Source organism: Elephas maximus, chromosome 1 (assembly GCF_024166365.1).
Source record: "Elephas maximus indicus isolate mEleMax1 chromosome 1, mEleMax1 primary haplotype, whole genome shotgun sequence".
Taxonomy (NCBI): domain Eukaryota; kingdom Metazoa; phylum Chordata; class Mammalia; order Proboscidea; family Elephantidae; genus Elephas; species Elephas maximus.
The window spans coordinates 11,912,749-11,937,139 of record NC_064819.1 but is presented as its reverse complement, the minus strand read 5'-3'; the positions used below and the strand labels follow the sequence as shown (position 1 = coordinate 11,937,139).

The window sequence follows — 24,391 nt, the reverse complement described above, 5'->3', positions numbered from 1 at the left end:
AGGCATATTTATTGTCTGATCCAATAAGATTTTAGCTTGTAGACATCTCTCTCAAGCTCTCTTTCTACAGCCAGATACAATGTTTTTTTCATAAATGCACCTGACCTACCTGTAGATGATCACACATGTCTTGGCTGTATGTCACCCGCTGAATTTCAGTAGGCGAGACAAGGTACAACGCCTGTCCTTCATTGGTAAAACAAAACGTCCGCGCTATCCTCATGTCCGTCAGCGGCAAGTAATTAACATCCAACATTGGGCGCAGACTAGGGAGGCTGAACGGAAAAAGAAAATTCACATTTCATACTTTAGTTCTGAGAAACTTTTAATTCCTCTATATAGAATTTGCAGATCCTTACACAGAAACACTTTTTTTGTTTTTACCACTACCTTATGACTTGAAGCCTCGGTGGTAATAAGCTAGAATTTCACATAAAATCATACACACTAAAACCGTGGGTACAGTTCTTCTCTCTTAATCCATGTGGATACGTAGCAAATGCCTTTGAAGGATTAAATGCAGTGGCCAGCGGTCTCAGGGGGCACTTTTTGCAGCATTTGCCAGACTCCTACAGTATGGCTACGGCCTTTGGTTACGGCAGAAGCGCCGCGAGTGGAAGAGGCTGAGTGCACGTTTGCTCTACTGTCCTTTCGAGGCAGAACTCCTGAGCCTGAGGAGGTCATGCACCGAGAGGGTGTGGGGTAAGTCCAGTTCACTGGTCTGGAAATGCAGTGGCCTTGCCCCCCGCGTCCGTCCTCCTCTAAAAAAAAAAAAAATTTTTTTTTTTTTTTTTTTTTTTTAAAAATTACCCACAGCTTAGGGCACCTGCACTGAAGGCGTGATTAACAAACACGGCCGAGGCTGGGAGGAAATGAGACTAAGGCATAAACAGTAGATCAGACTGTACATCCAACTCGATAACGCACTTCTGCAGTGTCTTACCTGGTGGCTACATGCTTACCCTAATGTAGTGAGTGAATCGTTCTGCCTAACCGGTCAGCAGCATGTCCCTTTGGATACTGTCATTACAATCAGTTTTAGAAACCACTGACGAAAACCTGTTATATTGTTTCTTAATCATACCTCTAATGCCAAAACCAAAAGGAAACCTGTAGTTAAATCTTAAGTTTTGAAACCATCCTACTAAGTGTGCACAATAATTTTAAATGATCCCAGATCATAAGATTAGCAACCGTTTGATCTTTGGGGGAAAAAAGTACTTGTTTTCTTATGGGAGAAAAAAACAGTCTGTAGCCGTGGAGTCGATTTTGACTCCTAGTGATCCTAAAGGACAGAGCAGAACTGCCCCGTAGGGTTTCCAGGGTGCACCAGGCGGATCTGAACTGCCAGCCTTTTGGTTAGCAGCCGTAGCTCTTAACCACGATACCATCAGGGTTTCCTCTCTTAGGAAAGTCTGTAAATACACTTTGAGCCCTAGAACTTTATAAAATTGGATCTGAAATCTGTGCCACTGAAACTGGGTTTTATGAGGTTCCAATAGCACTGTGTTGTCATTAAGCATTTAACTGCTAACCAAAGGGTCGGCAGTTCAAATCCACCAGCTGCTCCTTGGAAACCCTATGGGGCAGTTCTACTCTGTCCTGGAGGGTCACTCTCAGTCAGAATCGACTCAAGCAAGGGATTTTTGGTTTAGGCACATGTGGCTATAGAGCAGTTGCAATGTAGTTAGTTCAACTTGAGATGTGGTAAGTATAAATTACACAGCAGATTTCAAAGACTTAGTATTAAAAAATAACATAAAATATCTCAATAATTTTTTAAATTGATGACATGTTGAAATATTTTAGATATACTGAATTAAACAAAATATAATCCTAAAATTAATTTCACCTGTTTCTTTTTACATTTTCTAAAAATTTGGCTACTAACTAGAACATTTAAAATTACATATGTCACCCACATTGTGGCTCACTTTACGTTTTTATTGGATAGCCCTGTTGTGGCACTTCAGGTACCAAGTGCCTTAGGATATGGGTTCAAAACAAGCCCAGTTAAGTGCACTTGCATGATCGATTCAGTCAATTAATGGTTCAGGGTAGTGGGGATATTCCAACTGACTTTCTTGATGGGCTTTATCTATTTAACATAATAAATGTAGGCCAAGAAAAGAAAACAACAAAAAAAGGCACTTCAGGTAGAAAGGGAAAGAAACAATTCCTAAGGGCTAAGAAGGTTAGGAGTTCGAACCTACCCAACGGCTCTGCAGGAAAAAGACCTGGTGATCTGCTTCCATAAAGATTACAGCCAAGAAAGTCCTGTGGGGCAGTTCTGCTCTGTCATATGGGGTCACTAGAAGTTGGAATCGACTTGACAGCACCCAACAACAACAATGGGAAACAACTGTTCTTAAAATTGAAAAAAAGCTTTAAAAACTCCGCGTGCAGGACACTTTTGCCCTGAAATCATGCCAGGTAACTAACGGCGGTGGCTCCAACTAAAAATGGCTCTTGCAGTCCAGATTGAGAACTTATACATAGATAAGGCTCTTGTGTAAACAAACAATTTGCACTCTACTAGTAAACTAAAGATTAGGGGCTTGAATCTACCCCTAATCACTTTGGGATTCTTCACCCCACAGAAGAAAAGCCTGGTGATCTGCTTCTGTAAGATTATAGCCAAGACAACCCTATAGAGCACAGTTCTACTCTGATACATATGGGGTCACCATGAGTCAGAATCGACTCCAACTGGCAACTCTTTTTTTTTTTTAATCTCTTTCTACTCTCGAGGTTGCTCTTCTAGGTCTGGATGTATTAGCACACAAGCAATCATTAGCTACTGGCCATCTATCGTAAAATAGGACTTGGAGAGCTTGGGCTTAGGACAGTTAAATTCTGATGAGGTCTGGAAAGGTCCTGGGGATATATTCAACAGGGAAGATGATCAAGGTCAGGAACATGTCAATTTGTTGGATTCAGTTCCTAAAGATACAGGGCAGGACACATATCATTATTTCCTAGTCAATATATGTTATTAAAATCATGTCAAAATCATTCCCTTTTCAAAAATCTGTTTTGATGATCCTCACGAACACAGTTTCCACTTACGATGTATTATCAAAGTAGCCGTTTTCATGAAAAGTAGATTTTACAAAGGGCAAAAGAAGGCTGAGATATTTTATCAATGACTCTTCTTGCATTTTAAATTCTTTACTTTTCATTTCTCAAGAAATCTCCTTCCTCATAAATGTAAATGTTAGAGATACTCATTTAAAGAGAAATTAATTTCGAGATATGCATAATGCCATTTGAGAAAAAAAAAGAAATTAAAATTTTGCAAAATAAAGGGTAAGTAATCACTATCACACTAAACTTCCAATTGTGAGGCAGTAATAGTTTAATGTAAGACAAATTTTGAGCAACTAAATGCTAGTTTGGAGGAGGGCGGGGGGTGTGTGTGAGAGACACACACACACAACACACACTTATCTTCAAAACTGTCGGGAGTTAATGTCATCATTTGTCATCACTGTCATCATTTTTAAACAAGGCTGGAATGACCTTCATCAGTAATGTCTAACAATGGTTTGAGAAAGGGAAAACTAGGTAGAGAAAGAGAGAGAGAACCAGAAATATATAAAAGGGACCATAAAATGAATGTTTTTATTCTTTCAGAACTTTTTTTTCCCCTAACTACTTTCCCTTGGCTTACAGATCTGTTCATGTCTCCCCTATTAAAAACTAAAAAACACACAAACCCCACCCCCCACCCCAAATATACTCAAAACCTAGTTTCATTTTTGAACTACGTCTCTTTCATCTCTCTTTTTAACTACAAAATTTCCAGAATGAATAATCTGTACCCGGGGTCTACAAACTTTTTTAAAGAGCTAGATAGTAAATATCTCAGAGCCCTGGTGGTGCAGTGGTTAAGTGTTCGGCTGCTAAGCCAAAGGTCGGCAGTTCGAATCCACTAGCTGCTCCTTCGAAACCCTGTAGACAGTTCTACTCTGTCCTATAGCATCACTATGAGTTGGAATGACTCGATGGCAATAGCTTTTTGTTTTATAGTAAATATCTTAGGCTTTGTAGGTCTCCTGGTGTCTGTTGCAACTGTTTAACTTGGCTATTGTAGTGCAAAAGCAGTAAAGGGCAACACTTAAACAAATGCAGACTGTGTTCTAAAAATTAGTTACGACCACTGAAAGGTGAATTTCATGTAGTTTTAAATGTTTTTCTTTGTTTTTCAATGTTTAAAATGTAAAAACTATTCTTAGCTTGCCAATGAGAATGGGGGCAGGAAGAGAGGAAGCTAGATTTGGACCACGAGGTGTAGTCTGCTGACCCCTGATCTATACCACTGCCTCTATTTTTGTCCCCATGAAAATTTAGATTTGCCTCCACCATGCTCCTAAATTTTGCTTTCTCTAAGATCACCAATACTCTATTAGTTGCCCGATCTAGTGTTTTTCCTGTAGTCAAATTCTTTGACCCATTATTTTTGACTAAGTCTTCATCACCTCCATCCTCCATCTTTTTGAGACTCTTGTTTCCTTTTTGGAGTCCCTGAGTGGTGCCAACAGTTAATGTGCTCAGCTGCTAACCGAAAGGTTGGAAGTCTGAATCCAGAGGCAGCTTGGAAGAAAGGCCTGGCTGTCTATTTCTGAAAAATTAGTGACTGCAAACCCTATGCAGCATAGTTCTACTCTTACACACATGGGGTCATCATGAGTTGGTGTCGAGTCAATGGCAACTGGCACTTCACGAAGATATACCATTCTGGTCCTTTTGCTATCTCTCCGTTGACTTCCCAATCTTCTTTGCAGGATTCTCTTCATTCTTTCACGACATAAATGCAGAGATACCCAAAGTTCCCATCCTCAGGTCAGTCTAATTCCTCCCTTTTTATACTATCTTCTTTGATGACTTCATGTAACTTTCACCAACGCATTTACACAGAGCACTTCCTAAACTGGATCTTCTGCCCGTGTTTCTTTCCATCTAGGCCTCAGATTGCCTGCTAAGCCTCTGCTGGACGGCTCAGTAAAACCAGCTGCTGCTGAGTCGATTCTGACTCAGGACAGCCCATGTGTGTCAGAGTAGAACTGTGCTCTATAGGTTTTCAATGGGCGATTTTTTGGAAGTAGATTGCCAGACCTTTCTTCTTAGGTTCCTCTGGATGGACTGGAACCTCCAACCTTGCAGTTAACAGCTGAGTATGTTAACTGTTTGCACCACCCAGGTAGCTTATAAGCACCTTAAATTCCAAATATTTATTCTCAAATTTCTCATTATTAGTCTTTCCAAACCCTTCTGGTTCTCCTACTATGAAAGGTATCACTGTTACCCAAATTAAAAAAAAAAAAAAAAATTTACCTTTAAGTTCTTAGCTAACTGAGATTTGATCGACTCCATTACCTTTCACAACCCACTGTTATGCTCAGCAGGCTTCCCTCCGTTATACCTCACACCTGGTCCCTCTTGCCTTCTATACAGCTGTCACTTCAGTTCAAAAGCCCACCTCAACCTCTCTCTCCATGCACATTTCCTAATACAGGTTTCTAAGACCTACCTTAGTACTTGTTTTTGCTAGTCAAAAGAAATCTCAAGAGGATTTTTTCTTTTATGAAAAAAGGCGAAAAATGGAAAGAGCATTCAGCATGTTTTGCAGCGAGCCCTTAAAGAGGCAGTATGCACCCTGAACTACAGTCAGCATCTCACATCCAGCTGCCACAGCTTTGAACTGTGTCTGTGAGCATCTGTGCTTTCTCTAGATTCTTTTTGTGCATTAGCTAGCAAAACTTGTCCTAAGGTATCAGAAAAGCCTAAGAGAGCTTGTAAGGGTATTATGCTTAGTGTAAAACTGGACATAGGTTATTTTTTGGGCCTGGGAAGGCTCAAAAAAATTTCCCATATAAATTAATGGTACTTGCTGCTTTGCGCCATTTCGGCTTAGGAAAAGTTTCATAGGAATGCTCTACTTTCGGATAGTGGGGAAACCTGTACATAGCTTAGAATTTAGAAAAATCCCACTCTCTATTAATTAATTAATTAAGGTCAAACTCGTTGGCCTTTCATGCAACGTCCTCAACGATTTGCCCCAGTCTACCTCTAGTTTACTTTCCTCCCCACAACTTCCCTTTATAAAGTATGTTCAACTATTGCAGGGCTTTGAATTCAGTTTCATGTTTCCTCTGTTGGAATTTTCATTTTGCTTGTGTTAAAATTACTTGTGTCCCTGTCTTATCTCCCAGTTAGGCAGTAAGCTTCTTGAGGGCTAGGACCACATCTTACTAATTTTGATATCCTTTACAGACCTGGTAGTGTTTAACTGTCTCAGTCATTTTTAGAACTACATGAAGTATTGAAAAGAGTGACAGTGACTTCTACATGGTATATATTTATTGTTTGTTGTATTCATAAAATCACTCGTTATTATTTTAATGTCCTCACTAATTTCATTTCATTAACAGTGGAGTGAAATCTCTCAATTAATACCTTATTTGTAAAGTGTCTAATTTGATTTTAGTATCCTGTTCAGTGTTGGCCTCACTTTATCATAGATTTTATATTACAGGCAAATTACTTAATTTTGATTTATTAACATATGTGAAATTGAGAATATAAATAATACTTCATTATCCTATGTCTTAGAGAAGCTATAAGGCTCAAGTGAAATTCTGGATGTAAAATTCTTGCGTGAACTATGAAACATAGAGTTAATTTCTTTTCTTTGTAGCTTATTCACCTTTATATTCCCAGTACCTGGCCTAACATCTGGTAGATAACATATGCTCCATGAATGTTTGTTGAATGACTATATAGGTGGCTGGAAAATCACTTTCCCTAGATTCCTGAATGCCTATTAAAATATATATTCCATTCACAGTACCAGGTACTTTTAGCCAGCCCCTGCCCTACCCCACCCCTCAACTCTCCTTAAGTTGTTGAACAATTATTCACAATTGTTACTCACAAACATAATGAAACAATGATCCCAGGTTGATAACATCATGCACACTACACATTTGCTCTTCAGAGTTCTACCTTGCTGGCACTGTTATGATTACCAGATATTTATAAAGAAGGCAAGTACCTCATTATCATGATATGCCCATTGGCACAAAAACACGCCAAGCAGGCACTGTTACACATGACCACCACATCTGCTTGCAGTATAAATGACGTCTCGGTGATGCTATGAACATAAAGGCAAGTCTGAGAAGGCAGTGAGAAGACTTTGGCTTGTTTTTCTGAGCAGATTATTGTATACTGATGATCTCCTATTTCTTGGGATGCAGAGGGGGAGTTCACGACCAGTTTTCTTCTCCAAGATTTTTCATTTTCATCTATATTGTTTGGATCCCTCCAAACTTCATATGGCGGTTGCATTAATCCACCCGTTCGGTCCATGCAGGAGAATGTTAGCACGGCTCCTTTCAATGAGAGGAGTGTACCTATAAAAACAACTTCACATCACTGGCCCGTGAAATTCTTCCTAAGACATCTGTTATTCACCTATGAGCAATGAGTTTTTTCATTATGATATTTTTTATCTAGAGTGTCATAATATTGCAATAATATATACTAATGAGTAGATTTTTAGTTCATCAGTTGAAAAAATTTGGAATCATAGAATTTTAACTCTAGAAGAAGCCTAAAACATTAGCTTGTCAAATCCTCTCATATTAATGAGAAAATGAAAACCCAGAAAGATGATGGAGCTTGGCCAGGTTACATAGAAAGGTAGTTGGCTGAGCCAGGACTACAACTCAGGTTACCTGACTCCTAGAGTCCAGTATTCTTTCACTGTATTAAACAATCTCCCTTAAAATCATTTTTAAAAAAGCAAACATAAAAAAATTTATAGCTTTAATTTAGTGAAATAACTTCAACTGAAAAAAAAAAATCATACCACAGGCTCATTTGCTAGAAAATCCTTTTTTCCTTCTTCTGAAATTGAATATTCAGGATAAGTTTCATGAAATTTCCATGTCTAGAATTTACAGTAGCATTTAAAAAATTATTGTGGTAAAATATATAAAACAAAAGTTTGCTGTTCTAACCATTTTAAGTGTACAAGTCAGTGACATTAATTATATTCACTATGTTGTGCTGCCATCACCATGATCTATTTTCAAACATGTTGGCAATTTTTATTTTATTGAAAAGAAAAGAAAACTTTTCACCTTCTGCTCTTAAGCAGGCTTCTGTGTCTTTACACAAAAAAGGTGTTTACTCACCTGGATTCTCCAAGGTTGAATATCCATGCCAAACCATTACCTATGGGTGCTTTTTACCATTCCTGGAGGAGAGGATACTATAAAGCTTAGGACCTTTGCACATTTCCAGACTCTCCCTAAGCCCATCCCATTGCCACTGAGTCAATTCTGACCCACAGAAACCCTATAGGACAGAGTAGAACTGCCCCATAGGATTTCCAAGGCTCTAAATCTTTACAGGAGGAGGAGTTTAGGCTTCAGTCTGAGGGTCGAGGTGTTGACCTCCATGAAGAAGAAACAATGCTGAGAGCTATGAAGAACTAAAGTTTAATTAGAATTCATCTAAGATTGATCCTTCTACTCTGTAAAATCACATTCCAATAATTACCTGTCAAGAGCTGATTTTTCTAAGTATAAACATAGTAGTATACTGGATTTAGAAAGAGTCTAAATTAGGTTAAAAAGGTCTGAAACGTACATTTTGGAAGCCATTTTACTTACACCTAATGCTTGCAAGGGGTCAGCACAAAATAACTGAATGCTTTCTCTACTCTCTTCAAACCTCTAATACCACCCCCCCGCCCGTTTTCAATCTCAGCTAATAACTACGTGTCCTATTTCACTGAGAAAACTGAAGCAATCAGATGAGAACTACAATGAGCTGCCACCATCTACCAACGTACCTGCCTGTAACTCCATGGACTCTACCTTCTCGTCTGTTACTATGAATAAACTTTCTATGCTTCTGACTCAGGCCTTTGTCCACTAGATTCTATCCCCTCTCACCCACTCAAGAAAATCACACCAGCAATTATTCTGTTTCCTTTATAATAAGTATTTATCTTTTTACTTGTTGGTAGAAGGTGATAGCTCATTGTAGTTCTCATCTGATTGCTTCAGTTTTCTCAGTGAAATAGCACACGTAGTCATTAGCTGAGATTGAAAATGGGGGTGGGGAGGGACGGTATTAGAGGTTTGAAGAGAGTAGAGAAGGCATTCAGTTATTTTGTACTGACACCTTGACCTCTGCCTTTCTTTCACATCCTAAATTCAATTTCTTAGCAAATTCTGTTGGCTTGACCTTCACAATATACTCAGATTCTGATCATTTCTCACCACTTCTACTCTATCTACTGCTCACCTGAATTACTGTACTAAGCTCCTAATGTCTCCCTGCCTTGAACCCCCTACTCCTTTAGTATTTGCCCTGCAGGAAGAATGATCCTGTTAAATGAAAGTTAGTTGTGTCACTTATCTTCTTAAAAGCCTGATATCTCACTTCGAGTAAAAGTCTAAGTCTTTATTGTGTCCTATAAAGACCTACGTGTTCTGGCTCCAAATTATCTCTCCAGTCTCATCTCCTGTGGGTCTCCACTCCCACTCCAGAAAGTCAAGATGTTAGTAAAGAGTCTGAATTTTTTTGTTTAATTGTGCTTTAAGTGAAAGTTTATAGCTCACATTGATTTCTCATTTAAAAAATTATACACATATTGTTTTGTGACATTGGTTGCAATCACCACAATGTGACAGCACACTCCCCCTTTCCACTTGTAGGGTTCCCTGTGTCCATTCAACCAGTTCCTCCACTTCCTGCCTTCTTATCCTGCTTTTGGACTGAAGCTGCCCATTTGGTCTTGAATACCTGATTGAACTAAGAAGCAAGTTCCTCACGTGTATTATTTTTTTGTTTTATAGTCCTGTGTAATCTTTGTCTGAAGAGTGGGCTTTGGGAATGGTTTTAGTTCTGGGTTAGCAGAGCATCCAGGGACCATGGTTTTGGGGCTTCCTCCAGTCTCCTTCAGACCATTAAGTCTGATATTTTTACGTGAATTTGTATTCTGTTCTACATTTTTCTCCTGCTCTGTCTGGGACTCTTTGTTGTGTTCCCTGTGAGGACGGTCATTGGTCGTAGCTGGGCACCATCTAGTTCTTCTGGTCTCAGGCTGGTTGAGTCTCTGGTCCTTTGGGCTAGTATTTTCCTTGTGTCTTTGGTTTTCTTCATTTTCCTTTGCTCTGAGTGGAATGGGACCAATAGATGTATCTTAGATGGGCACTAGCAAGCTTTAAAACCCCATATACTACTCACCAAAGTGGGATGTAGAACATTTTCTTTATAAATGATGTTATGCCAATCGACCTCGATGTCCCCCAAAACTATGGCCCCCAGGAAGAGTCTGAGATTTTACTTTACTTGCAAGGTAATAAGTTAAGTTGCCAGTTTCATGAATGCTGACAAAAGACATGAGACTCCTGGGTCAGAGATAAAGGACAATTTATAACTTACAGGAATCACAGTAGCCTGAATATCAGCATTTTTGCTGGTTTCCCAACTCCCATTTCCCACAGGGTGATATAAAGGAACCTTGCCGTCTACTGTGTTCAAAATTTAACCACACCTTCTTCCAAGAGTTCCTATCCCCTTCCCTGCTTTGTTTTCCTTGTACTTGTTACTAATATCCCATATATTTATTTATTTACCAAATGCATTGTCTGTCTCTCTTATAGAAAGTAAGTTTTATGAAGGCAGAGATTTTTGTCTGTTTCATTCACTATTATATTCATTGTGCCTAAAATAGAGTGTAGAACACAGAGTGAAAAAAAAAAAAAGACCCCAAACCATCAATTTGCCATCGAGTAGACTTCAACTCATAGTGACCCTGTAGAACAGAGTAGAAATGCCCCCTATAGTTTCCAAGGAGGACCTGGTGGATTCGAACTGCCAACCTTTTGGTTAGCAGTCATAGCACTTAACCACTATGCCACTGGGGTTTCTGAACACACTGTAAGCCCTCAATAAATATTTGCTGGTCGAATGAACGAAGGTCATAATAGAAAGAGAGGTTAGTAATTTGGAAAGCTGGAGTAAGGTACACTCCTAGCCAGTAAGATCTCTTTTAAGAGGAAAAACCAGTTGCCATCAAGTAGATTACCACCCATGGCAACCTCAGGTGTTTCAGGGTAGATCTGTGCTCCATAGAGTTTTCAATGGCTGTGATCTTTCAGAAGTAGATTGCCAGGCTTTTCTCTCAAGATGCCTAGTAGCACAAGGGCCCCACTTGATGCTTGTTGTTATTAGTTGCTATTGAATCAGCTCCAACTCATGGCAACCTTATGTATAACAGAACGAAACATTGCCTGATCCTGGCAACGGGTTTGGTTTTGGTTTATCAACCATATTAAGAAGTTGTAAAAGAATTTCCTAGATCAGTGGATTTTGTTCAGTATAAAACTGGTAATTCAAAACATATATATATATTTTTTTTTGCTCAAGAGCTGGTTCTTAATTTTTTTTAACTTCAATTGTAAAAAAAATCAAAATGCTGAGGAAAATAATGAAAATTCTATCGCCAGTAAACTCTCCCCCACCCACATTTTCATTCCTAGGAATTTTACTCTCCATCAGTAACTGTGAGAATTTGATAAGCCTTACTTTTTTTTTTTTTTTAAATTATTTTTGGTGTGTTGAGTCTACCTATCCATGAGCATGGTGTGTTTTTCCATTTATGTAGATCTCATGGTTTCTTGCAGCAGTGTTTTATAGTTTCCTTTGTATAGGTCTTTTACATCCCTAGTTAGATTTATTCCTAAGTATTTTATTTTCAGGGGGTATTATAAATGGTATTGTTTTCCTGATTTCCTTTTTGTAGTTCTCTTTATTGGTGTATAGGAATCCAACCAATTTTTGTATGTTTATCTTGCATCCTGCCACTCTGCTGAATCTATTAGCTCCAGTATTCTCATGGAATCTTTTGGGTTTTCTATGTATAGGATCATATCATCTGCAAATATGGACAGTTTTACTTCTTCGTTACCAATTTGGATGCCCTTTATTTCTTTTTCTTGCATTATTGCTCTAGCTAGGACTTCCACTACAATGTTAAATAGGAGTGGTGAAAAATGGCATCCTTGTCTTGTTCCTGTTCTCAAGGGGAATTTTTTTAGCCTCTCTCTATTAAGAATGATGTTGGCTGTTGGTTTTGTGTAGATACCCTTTATTAGGTTGAGGAATTTCCCTTCTATACCTATTTTATTGAGTTTTTATCAGGAATGGGTGTTGGACTTTGTCAAATGCCTTTTCTGCATTGATTGAGAAGATCATGTGATTCTTATCTTTTATTTTATATATGTGGTGGATTATGCTGACTGGTTTTCTAATGCTGAACCATCCCTGCATCCTGGTGTGAATCCCACTTGGTCGTAGTATATTATTATTATTTTTTAAATGATGGTGAATTCTATTGGCTAGAATTTTGTTGAGAATTTTTCCATCTATATTCATGAGAGATATTGGTCTGTAATTTTTTTTTTTTTTTTTTTTGTGGTGTCTGCCTGGTTTTGGTATCAGGGTTATGTTGACTTCATAAAGTGAATTTGGAAGTATCCCTTCCTCTTCTATTAGTCTGAAGTAGTTTGAGTAGTACTAGTGCAAGCTCTTTGAAAGTTTGGTAGAATTCTCCAGTGAAGCCATCTGGGCTACGGCTTTTTTGTTGTTGTTGGAAGTTATTATTTTTTTTTTTATTATCTTTTCAATCTCTTCTCTTGTTATGGGTCTGTTCAGATCTTCAGCTTCAGTTTGTGTTAGTTTTTGGGTAGGTAGAGTGTTTCTAGAAATTTGTCCATTTCTGCTCGGTTTTCAATTTGTTAGAGTCTAGTTTTTCATAGTATTCTGTTATGATCCTTTTTATTTCAGTTGGGTCTGCTGTAATGTCCCCCATTTCATTTCTTATCTGGGTTATTTGCATCCTCTCCTGTTTTTCTTTTGTCAATTTGGCCAATGGTTTGTTGATCCTTTCAAAGAGCCAACTTTTGGTTTTATTAATTCTTTCTATTGTTTTTCTATTCTCTATTTCATTTCTTTCTGTTCTGATCTTTATTATTTCATCTCTTCTGGTGGCTGTTGGCTTCTTTTGCTGTTCTCTATTTGTTCGAGCTGTATAGCTAATGTTTTGATTTTGTCCCTTTCTTCTTTTTTGATGTGTGCATCTATTGGTATAAATTGACCTCTGTGCACTGCTTTGCTGTGTCTCAAAGGTTTTGGTATGATGTATTTTCATTCTCACTTGATTCTAGGAATTTTTTTTATTCCATCTTTGATTTCTTCTCTTACCCACTGATTTTGAAGCAGGGTGCTATTTGGTTTCCATGCATTTGATATTTTTTCCTTGCTCTTCCTGTTATTAATTTCTACTTTGATGGCATTGTGATCAGAGAAGGTACTGTGTATTATCTCAATGTTTTAAATTTTGTTGAGGGTTGCTTTGTGGCCTAAGATGTGGTCTATTCTGGAGTACATTCTATGTATGTTGGAAAAGAATGTGTACTTTGCTGCCATTAGGTGGAGTGTTCTATACATGTCTATGAGGTCAAGTTGGTTGATTGTGGCCTTTAGATCTGTTTCTTTGTTGAGTTTCTTTCTAGATGTTCTATCCTTTACTGAGAGTGGTGTGTTGAAGTCTCCTATTACTGTGGAACTGCCAATTTCTCTTTTCAGTGCTGTTAGAGTTTGTTTTATGTATTTTGGAGCCCTGTCATTGGGTGTGTAGATATTTATTATGTCTTCATGACAAATTGTCTCTTTAATCATTATATAATGCCCTTCTTTGTCTTTTATGGTGGATTTTGCTTTAAAGACTATTTTACCTGAGATTAGTATTGCCACCCCTGCTCTTTTTTGGTAGCTGTTTGCTTGATATATTTTTTTCATCCTTTGTTTTTTAATAAATTTATGTCTTCGTTTCACTGGATTGACACAGTGGCTGCAACAATGGGCTCAAGCTTGAAAACAATTGTGAGGATGGCGCAGGACTGGGAAGTGTTTCGTTCTGTTGTACACAGGGTCACTATAAGTTGGAGCTGACTTGATGGCATCTAACAAGAAGAATGTCTTTGTGTCTAAGGTGTGTCTCTTGTAGACAGCATATTGATGGGTCCTGTTTTTTTTTTTTTTTTAATCCATTCTGTCACTCTCTCTATGGGTGCATTTAGGCCATTTACATTCAGTGTGATTATTGATAGGTGTGAGTTTATTGCTGTCATTTTGCCATTTTTTCTTTTTGTGGTGCTGTTTTCTTTGTTCCTTCTCTGTGCTGAACTTCTTTTGTTTCTATGTTTTTTTCATTTCTTTTGTTTCTGCAGATTTTGTGTTTACCGAGACTTCATGTTTTTCTTCATTCTGATAAGTAGGCTTGTTAACTCTCTTTGTGGTTACCTTTTGACATTTACCCCCACTTTCTGAGTTTGAACCAGTCTTTTTTTTTTTTTTATTATTACTTGCTATCACCTTGACTTTCTTTCCACTTGGGAGTTCTGTACCTACACCATTTACCCCCTCTTTTATTCTGATGTTGTTCTCACTTACAGATTAATCTCTCTGGTTCCTGTTGTAAATCTTTTAGTTTTGTTTTCACCTTGAGAGTTCGTTACCTAGATTGGTATCTGGCTGATGCGGTCTTGTGTCCTAGATTCAGGCTGTTGTCTGATGTTGTTGGTTCTCTAACTGAATGAATCCCTTTAATAATTCTTGTAAATTTGTTTTGGTTTTTACATATTCTCTTAATTTCTATTTATCTGGAAATATCTAATTTTGCCACCATATCTTAGTGAGATATGATGATCATGTGATTCTTATATATTATTCTTGGTTGGCAATTTTTTTCTTTCAAGGTTTTATACATTTCATCCCATTGCCTTCTTGACTTCATGGTTTCTGCTAAGTAATCAGAGCTTAGTCTTATTGTTTCCCCTCTGTACGTGACTTTACATTTTTCTTGAGCTGCTCCCAGGATTCTTTCTTCATCTTTGGTTTTAGTGAGTGTGATTATGATATATATGTCTTGGTATATTTCTTTTGGGGTCTATCCTATATGGGGCTCATTGAGCTTTTTGGATGGTCAACTTTTCATCTTTTATGACATTAGGGAAGTTTTCTGTCAGCAATTCTTCAATGATCCTCTCTGTGTTTTCTGTTTTCTCCCCTTGTTCTGGATCTCCAATCACTCACAGTTTTTGCTTTTGACTGTATCCCACATCGTTCTCAGGGTTTCTTCATTTTTCTTTATTCTTTTCTCTGATTTTTCCTCAAAGTGGTATCCAAGGATTTGTCTTCAATTTCACTGATCTTGTTTTCCATTGTTTCAAACTTGCTCCTCAAACCTTCTATGACACTGTCCATTTCTGAAATCTTGTTGTTTATCTTTTGGATTTCTAATTGCTGTTTTTGTGTGATTTCTAGTTGCATGTTTATTTAGACATTTTGTTCCTGTATTATTGTCCTGAATTATTACATTGTTTTGTCTGTCTTTTCCATAATTTTGTATGTCTTTTCCATGATTTTTCTATCTTTTCCTTATTTTTGTCTGCATTTTCCTTCATCTCTTGGACAGCCCTGAATATTAGAGTTTTGAAATCTCTATCAGGTGGTTCCAGTGCCTTTTCTTCTACCAGAAGGTCATCTGGTGTTTTATTTTTGATGCTTACTGGAACTATCCTGTCCTTTTTTAAAAATATGTTTTGATATTGTCTGCTGTTGTCTGGACATTAAGAATTACTTCCTTCATTTATTGATTGTATGTTTGATTGTTTCACCCTGCTTTTTTGTTTTATTTGGTTATTGTCTGGGCAGGTTGGCTGGGTGTTCTTTGTTGTTTGCTCAACTGTGGCTATGATACGTCTCACCATCTTGTCCAGGTGAGTGGGGCCAGTCACTCAACTATGGTGTATCAGGGAGTTCCAGTGGAGGAGGAGGCATGCGGATGGATGGTTTGCGGCACGTACTGGGGCCAACAGGGCAGGGCCAGGTGGCAGTGTAGCATAGGGCCTGGTGGTCCATGCCTATGCTGCTCAGGGATATGGTGCTCAGCATGCAGTGCAGATAGGCAAGTGGGAAGAGGGAGGGTGTCATGTGTGGAGCTAAGTGCATGTAGGAAAGAAGAGAAACAGAAGTTAAAAAAAAAAAGTGCTGAGGGAGCCTGCTGTTGGAGTGGTGCAGACCTGGGGAAACCGTGTGTGGTGGCTTTCTAGCTGGGTGGGATGGCACAGCTTATCTAGAAGGGGCAGAGAAGGCATATATGGCTGGGTGGATGGGAGAAAAGAAAGGAAGGAAGGGAGAGAGAGATAAGAAACTGGAAAAAAAAGAAAGGCACACAAAGTCAGGTGGTCAGGAGAAAGGAAAGGAAGGAAGATAGAGACAAGAAACCAAGAACAAAACCCTAGGTGGTTGGGAAGAAAGAAAGGAAGGAAGGAAGGTAGGGAGAGACAAGAAATTGAGAAATAAAGAAAAAAAATGTTCCGAGGGAGCCCATCAGAAGCACTTCCCCAGCTGAGCAGTGTTGCACAGCCCATCAAGAAGGAGTGGAGATGGCATATAGTGCCAGGTAGTCAGAAGAAAGGAAAGGAAGGAAGGTAGACAGAGACAAGAAACAAAGGCGGGGGAGGAGAACCACCCTGAGGGAGCCCACTGGCTTGGCAGTGCAGACCAAGGAAGTGGTTCCCCATTTAAGTGATGCTGCACAGCCCATTAAGAAGGAGCAGAGATGGCACACAGCACCAGGTGTTCAGGAGAAAGGGAAGAATGGAAGGTAGAGAGAGAAAAGAAACAGAGAAAAGAAAAAGAAAAAACAATGCCCCAAGGGAGACCACTGGCATGGTGGTGTGGACTGGGGAAGGGGCTCCCCAGCCGAGTGACACTGCATTGCCCTTCAAAAAGGAGCAGAGATGGCACATGGTGCCAGGTGTTCAGGAGAAAGGAAAGAAAGGAGGTGAGAGAGACAGAAGAAACCAAAAGGAGCCAAAAAAGCACCAACAGCAACAACAAAAAAATGGTAGTGAAGGAGCTGGTCAGTCAGGGTAGGGTGAATACAAGAGGCAAGGAGCTGGCATCTCCCTGGCTGAGGGACCTTGGCCCGCCAGAAAGCGGCAGAGGCCACACAGAGGGAAGACGTGGGGGAGGAGGTGGGAAAGCACGTATCCTTGGTTACCAGGTGCTCTGTCTGCTGCTGGGAGCTCCCTGAAGTTGCCTTCCCTTACTCCCTGTCCACTGTTCTTGGCAGCTGAGCCATGTTAGCTGATAGGGGACCTCCGCTCTACAGCTCTCCTCATTCTCTGTCACTTTCTTATTTCATTTGGTTCTTGGTTGAGTTCTTTATCCCTTCATTTGATACTTAGGGTTCCAGAATTGATGTCTGTATCTGTTTTACTTTTTTTTTTGGCGGGGGGGGGGGGTCTTTGCTGTGGAGGGACAAAATGGTGCTTCTGTCTATAGTGCCATGTTGGCTCTGCCTGGTGAAACTTAATTTTATTTCATTTCCACTCAACTCCTCATGTTACCAGCTATAAATTACTCTGTAATGATCAATTCTGCCATAAAAAGTGTCTAGTACTGCTCTGAAAAAAAAAAAAAATTAATGACTCATGATCAAAATCAATATTTAAACTCAAAATTCTCCAGAATAAATTCATTCTCTTTCCCCCCAACACTGGTTCTTCTTGTCACATTCTCCATTTCTATTTATAGTGCCACAATACTACCCAAGGGGCCTCCTTGACTTCAGTTTCTTTTCTGATCCATTTTACTCATGCTACCGGACTCGTCTGGTCTTACTCCAGTGTTGTTTTCATAACCTAATTTTCATGCACAATATTCTCTTATATCTTCCACTTATCCGTAGAAGCAATCTATACCTTGGAACTAATTATCTCTATAAGCCAAGCCCACTCTCCTTTCTAATCTTACTTCCCAGTACCAGCTCCCTGGTCCAGCCAGTATCGTCTTCTCATATCCCTTTTCTCTCCATGCTCCCTTCCAATCATCTGTGTTCATTCTTGGCTCCACTCTTGGCTTTAGTTCCTTGGCCCAAAATGCTTTCCCCACTCGTATCTATTTATCCAAATATTAATACTACCCTACCCTGCTTGATCACCACTCATCTTGTCAGTTTGTTGTACTGTGCTGGTTTGCATGTTGCTGTGATGCTAGAAGTTACGCCAGGAAGGTCACCCATGGTGGACAGGTTTCAGTGGAGCTTCCAGACTGAGAAAGACTAGGAAGAAAGGCAAGGTGATCTACTTCTAAAAATTAGCCAATGAAAACCTTATGTACCACAAGAGGACACTGTCCAACTTGCTTGCTCTGGACATGGCATCAGAAGGGATCACTCTCCAAAGGAGGACATTAAGTTTAGTGAAGTAGAGAGCTAATGAGGCGTGGGAGACCTTTGGTGAGACGGATTGGCACAAAAGCCACAACGATGGACTTGAACATGCTGGAGATTGTGAGCATGATGTAGGAAACGGCAATGTTTTGTTCTTTTGTACATAATGTCACCATGAGTTGGAGCTGGCTTGACAGAAATTAACAACTCTGCTTGGCCTGGCTTAAGTTCATAAAATTCCCTTTGATTCCTTTAAAATTCCCATTTGAATGACTATGTCATACATTTTGACATTCAAATACATACTGTCATGAATTAGTGTCCTAATGTTCCTTGAGAGGATGGAACATTACTGCTTCAGAGTACCCAGCAGAATATTAAGTAAACTATGACGCTCAGTGACTACTTACAGAATTAGATAATTTCAGTATTGATAGGTAGACTGATTTAAAACCTAAATATTGGAGAATCTATTTTGGAATATCAAGAATCAAGAACCAAAATAATACCTTTAACTAGCTAGGTTAAATCCTGTGTAGCTCTTTAGAAATCCGAATAGCAGAGAATGAAGCTACTATAAAGCTAACTCTACAGAGGTGAAATAGCAATGAAAAGTGTCTTGAATCAATACTGCACATAGGCTAGATGAAGGCAGAAAAGGTAAGAGGCAGATAGTTCTTATATTAAGGCACTAGATTTGTTTGGAAATCATTTTATCCAACTAAAAAACCAAACCAAACCCTGTGCCGTCAAGTCGATTCTGACTCATAACGACTTTATCCAACTAGTTATCTCTTGTTTCCTCTGAGAGGAGTATTTTTTTTTTTTTTATAACTTTTACATGAGTTTTTATAATACTGGTCTCATATAGTGTTTGTCCTTCTGTGATTGACACATTTCAGTCAGCATAATGCCCTCCATATTCATCCACATTGTGAGATGTTTTGCAGATTCATCATTGTTCTTTACTGTTGTGTAGTATTCCATTGTGTGTATGTACCATAGTCTGTTTATCCATTCAGCCATTGATGGGCACTTAGGTTGTTTCCATCTTTTCGCTATTGCGAATAATGCTGCAATGAACATGGGTGTGCACATGTCTATTTGTGTGACAGCTCTTATTTCTCTATGATATATTTTTAGGAGTGGAATTGCTGGATCATATGGTATTTCCATTTCTAGCTTTTTAAGGAAGTGTCATATCATTTTCCAAAATGGTTGTACCATTTTGCACTCCCACCAGCAGTGCATAAGAGTTCCAATCTCCCCGCAGCCTCTCCAACATTTGTTATTTTCTTTTTTTTATTAGTTCCAGTAATGTTGGGGTGAGATAGTATCTCATTGTAGTTTTGAGTTGCATTTCTCTAGCGGCTAGTCCACTGGACATGTTATCAAGAGGGATCAGTCCCTGGAGAAGGACATCATGCTTTGTAAAGTACAGGGTCAGTGAAAAAGAGGAAGACCCTCAACAAGATGGAAGTGATGCAATGGAAGCAACAACGGGCTCAAGTATAACAACAATTGTGAGGATGGTACAGGACTAGGGAGTGTTTCGTTCTGTTGTATGTAGGGTCACGGTGAGTCAGAACTGACTCTATGGCACCTAACAACAATGACTAGTGATCATGGGGATTTCCTCATGTGTCTGTTAGCCATCTGAATGTCTTCTTTGGTGAAGTGTCTGTTCATATCCTTTGTTCATTTTTTAATTAGGTTATTTCTCTTTTTTTGTTTTGTAGAGGTGTTGGGTTTTCCTATAGATTTTAGAGACTAGACCTTTGTTGGATTTGTCTTAGCCAAAAATTTTTTCCCAGTCAGTAGGTTCTCTTTTTGCTCTTTTGGTGAAGCCTTTTGATGAGCATAAGTATTTAATTTTTAGAAGATCCCAGTTATCTAGCTTATGTGAATAAGTTTATTTAACAAACATGTTTTAGCAAGAATGGATTTGGAATATTGTTTTCCAATAATCAACCCTCCTGAAGCTTCATAATAAATGTTTTATAGTGGCTTTACGAAAAAAAAAAAAAAACTTTTTAATTTAAACAATTAGAGGTTTTCAGATCAGACAGGATTATAAAGAGAGCTCTATAGGTGATAAGGAGTCCTGGTGGTGCAATGGTTGAGAGCTTGGCTGCTAATCAAAAGGTTGGCAGTTTGAATCCACCAGCTGCTCCTTGGAAACCCTATGGGGCAGCTCTACGCTGTCCTACATCTCGCTATGAGTGAGAATCACCTCAATGGCAATGGGTTTGGTTTTGGATGAGAAAAACTATTTTTACGTAAGTGGATCTTTGTGGAAACTCAAGCTCATTCAGTAGTATGAAAACAGAAAATTACATGTTGTATTCTTTAATTTAGCCTCAGGTTGAAACTATAACTGCAGTCCGAAACTATAGGCCCTGAGTGGCAGCTTAATAAAAAGTTTTGAAAGAGTGGCAAGGATATCCACATCAAAACTTGGAGAGGATCATCAGCTCATTTCATCTCTTTAAATAAATAAGGAAACAGTTTGCAAATATCTATAAACCAGATGCCAAAACATTAAATTAAATCTATACTTATTTTGTATTTTGCCATTATTTTTGGTCTAAGTCTGTTTGGTAAGTAGGGAAAAGAGCTTTCCCATAATATTGAGAGGTCTGTTACAGTAGTCCCAGGTTGTTGATTTCTACGTTCGAGACACAGAAATCATATTTAGTAGAATATCCCTCATTAGAAAATGGTCTTCCACTTATGGGTGTACCTTGTCTATACCTTTAAACTTGGGAGGGACACCTGTTATAGATAGACGTTCAAAATTTATAACCATTTATTGAATAAACCAATGGATTTAATTAATACTAAATAGTTCATTATAACCTCACTGATCTGATCTGGCTTTAATTAACTCAACCAATATAAAAGAATTAGGCATATTTCCTTAAAATTCAGACTATAGTAAAGGTATTTCTCATTGAAGTGTACATTTATAATTAAAGAGATCTTAATAAATACTTAAAACAAATGCATTAATCTGAATTTGCCACAATAGTAGAGAGCTGTCCTACCTACAACAATCCATCTGTATTAATTTAGCACTACCAGTTAACAAAGAAAACACAACTCTATCTAACCTGTCATACCATATATATTCTTTAAAAATAAGCCCCTTACCCTATATATTAATGAAATTCTTTTCATTCAAAGCTATCTGAAAAAATATTTCTTTTCATATATAGGAAAGAGAGTGATAGTAAAAGTTAGCGATAACAAATTTAAAAATATTCAAAGGAATAATAGGAAGAATAACAGCCATTCCATCTTTGAAAGAAAAAAGAACATAAACCAAGTAGGAAGAGAACACAACCCATGCTTTGTCAACAATACTCATAACTGACATCAAATTCTCTAGGTACTAGGATAAAAAGGAAAGAAATCATGTGGCATGCCTTTGAAACAAGATGGAAATATTCTAAAAGACTTTAGAAAACCACCTTAATTCGGACAGCTTCTAGCTTAATTACCCTGAGTTCTTCAGAGATGATGTAAAAGCACTCATAGGCTCTGATCTGGCACAGAGCTTTGGAGAAATGCTTCAATGTATTACAAATCAACTTTTAGTTTTTGCATTAACGTTCTTCTCGGTGTTTTTCAGAAACTTATTTCACAAGGCATTGTTTCAGTTGGCAATTCCACAGTTTATTACCATAGGAAAGCGGTGTACTATTTTCCTCTGAAGGAAAGTTAAGTTGCAATATTATCAATGTTGGGGTAGTATATGATTTATAAAATTCTTAGTAATTCCAATTACACAGAATACTTTATACTCAGTAAATGCCCCAGCTCAGTATACATTAATGTTTTGCAATGTCATATATCTAAATTTGAAAAAGTAGCAAAGAGGGGATGAATAAAAAGTCTTACCACTTGGCAATACCATGACTGGCTCTGTAAACCTTTGTTCATCTGTTGAAGGGAGGTTTAGGGAGATGATTAACACCATTCCCAGACTAGTTCCAACAAAGAGACAAGGGGAGATGGTAGAGTCATTTTTCCGTGCAAAGGATTCCATGAAGTAAAGGGCCGTAATTGCTTCTTTAGAATCTTTATCAATACTGGAGATGCTAGAGCTTCTAGAACGATTATAAGAATTTTCTCGGATTTCTATGGAAATTTAAAAAACAAAATTAAGTGTTAGTGTATTTCCAAGACAAGTAAGTCAGATTAAATACATGAAAATCACTATTATGAAGGGGAAGTAGAATTTCATTCTTTGTTAACTGATCTGAAAGACAGCGTATCCAGTTCACTATCTTATTTTGAAGATGGAGAGACTGAAGTCCAGAAATGTAAGTTACAAACTTTAGCAGAGCTGAGACTAGAGCTTATCCTATCAGGTAAGCAGCTGTGGATGATGTCATCCTATTGACGGTAGTAATCTTTCTGAGAAGCTTCAGCCTAATTACAGAAAACTGGATGGTTTCAAGTTCTTCTGCTCATCAATACTTGCACATGGCCACACTCCAATGATCATAAACTCACCACCTCAGTTAAATGACATTATTAAGGTCATACTGTTCTCATAATGGAGCCCTGGTAGCACAGTGATTAAGAGGTCAGCTGCTAACCAAAACGTTGGCAGTTTGAATCCACCAGACATTCCTTGGAAACCCTATGGGGCAGTTCTAACTCTGTCCTGTAGTGTCGCTATGAGTTGGAATTAACTCGATGGCAACAGGTTTCATGGTTCTCATAATCATTTCAGAGTACAAGTTTCTCATGTTCTTCTTTCTACTTCCTTCACTATCCTTTCCCTCTTGAGAGGTACATATGTCTCATAATTATTTTTATAAAAGGAGACTAAATATAAGTTCCTCAGACTATGTATAGTCCCTCAGACAAAATATAGTACTCCTTCTTTGCCCCTTCTACCTCTCATCAAATTTATAAAAACAATTGTCATAGGATTTAGAGATGGGTGGGAACATGTAGATCATTTGTATATTTTACATATTTGGAGATTTTCCCAGAATCCAGCACAAATCAGAGACAGAATTATCTAAAACTCAAAATTTCCAACTTTAAATCGAGTGATTAATTAGACTACTTCGGTAACCTTTACATATTGCTTCTTTGACAGCATTTCTAGTTAATATATGTCTCCAAAATTTTTCCATACACATTCACGGTTGATACTTACAGATATCTATGAGACAGAGAGAAAATCATTATCTGCATGTGATTCCAATAAACTAAGTTGCTTTGGGACAAGATTTAGTATGGCACAATATGAAAGTAATAGAAAGTGTTAAATTTTTTTTTTTTTTAATTTAAAGAACAATACAGTTCTTTGCCACAAAATTTTTGAGGGATAGCAAATGGGGAAATACTTCATAGCAATCATAGCAAATCTTCATAAAATTAATTTTTCCTATCTCCCTTTCCAAAGTTCATTATCAACAAGACAATAGCAGCAAAGTTACAAGATTCTCTTTCTCCCTCAAAATTTCCGGCCTCCAGCTCTTGACTTTACTCTTGCTGCCACACTCATTCTGTAAATTAGCAAATAATCCTTTCTTTTTAGAACATATGAAAATGAAGATAGTGAACTTCTGAATTTAATATCTTGTATTTTATCCTGGTCACGTTCATTTGAGAGTTGAGGAAATTAAGGCTGCAAGACATTAAATAACTATCTACTGATAGTTAGAAAGAGACAGTAAGTCTTTACCATTGAGTTTAAAAGTAACTATCAATTACTATTGGGAGGACAAAGAAAAGATTAAGGCACGGATCTCTCATTGTATGGAAGGAAGGGAGGCTAATCATAAGCAGAGCCGTTCTAGTTTTGGAGATGAGAAAGGAAGTGTAGTGAGGAACGGATTTGGAGCCATGGCGCAGCTCCATCGGGCTCTTAGTTATTCACTGTCTGGAGTTGACTGTGGGGTACCTGGGTGGTGAAAGCAGTGAAAAAGTTGGAAGTGTGAGTCCTTCCAGAGACATCTCAGAAGAAAGACCTGGCGATGAACTTCTGAAAATCAGCCATTGAAAATCCTATAGAACACACTTCTACTCTGATAC

At 38.2% G+C, this 24,391-nt stretch overlaps 1 protein-coding gene across 4 annotated transcripts in view; it reads right to left on the bottom strand.

The window, feature by feature from the left end:
• STXBP5L (syntaxin binding protein 5L) overlaps positions 1-24,391 on the bottom strand; it is a 379,510-nt gene that overhangs the window by 7,911 nt on the left and 347,208 nt on the right. For all 4 annotated transcript variants that reach the window (XM_049877576.1, XM_049877583.1, XM_049877594.1 and 1 more), the window contains 3 exons: positions 22,235-22,474; positions 7,058-7,418; positions 110-275 (listed from right to left, as the gene is read on the bottom strand). In XM_049877576.1, the coding sequence (XP_049733533.1) occupies positions 110-275; positions 7,058-7,418; positions 22,235-22,474 (767 nt within the window). The remainder of the gene's footprint in view (positions 1-109; positions 276-7,057; positions 7,419-22,234; positions 22,475-24,391) is intronic.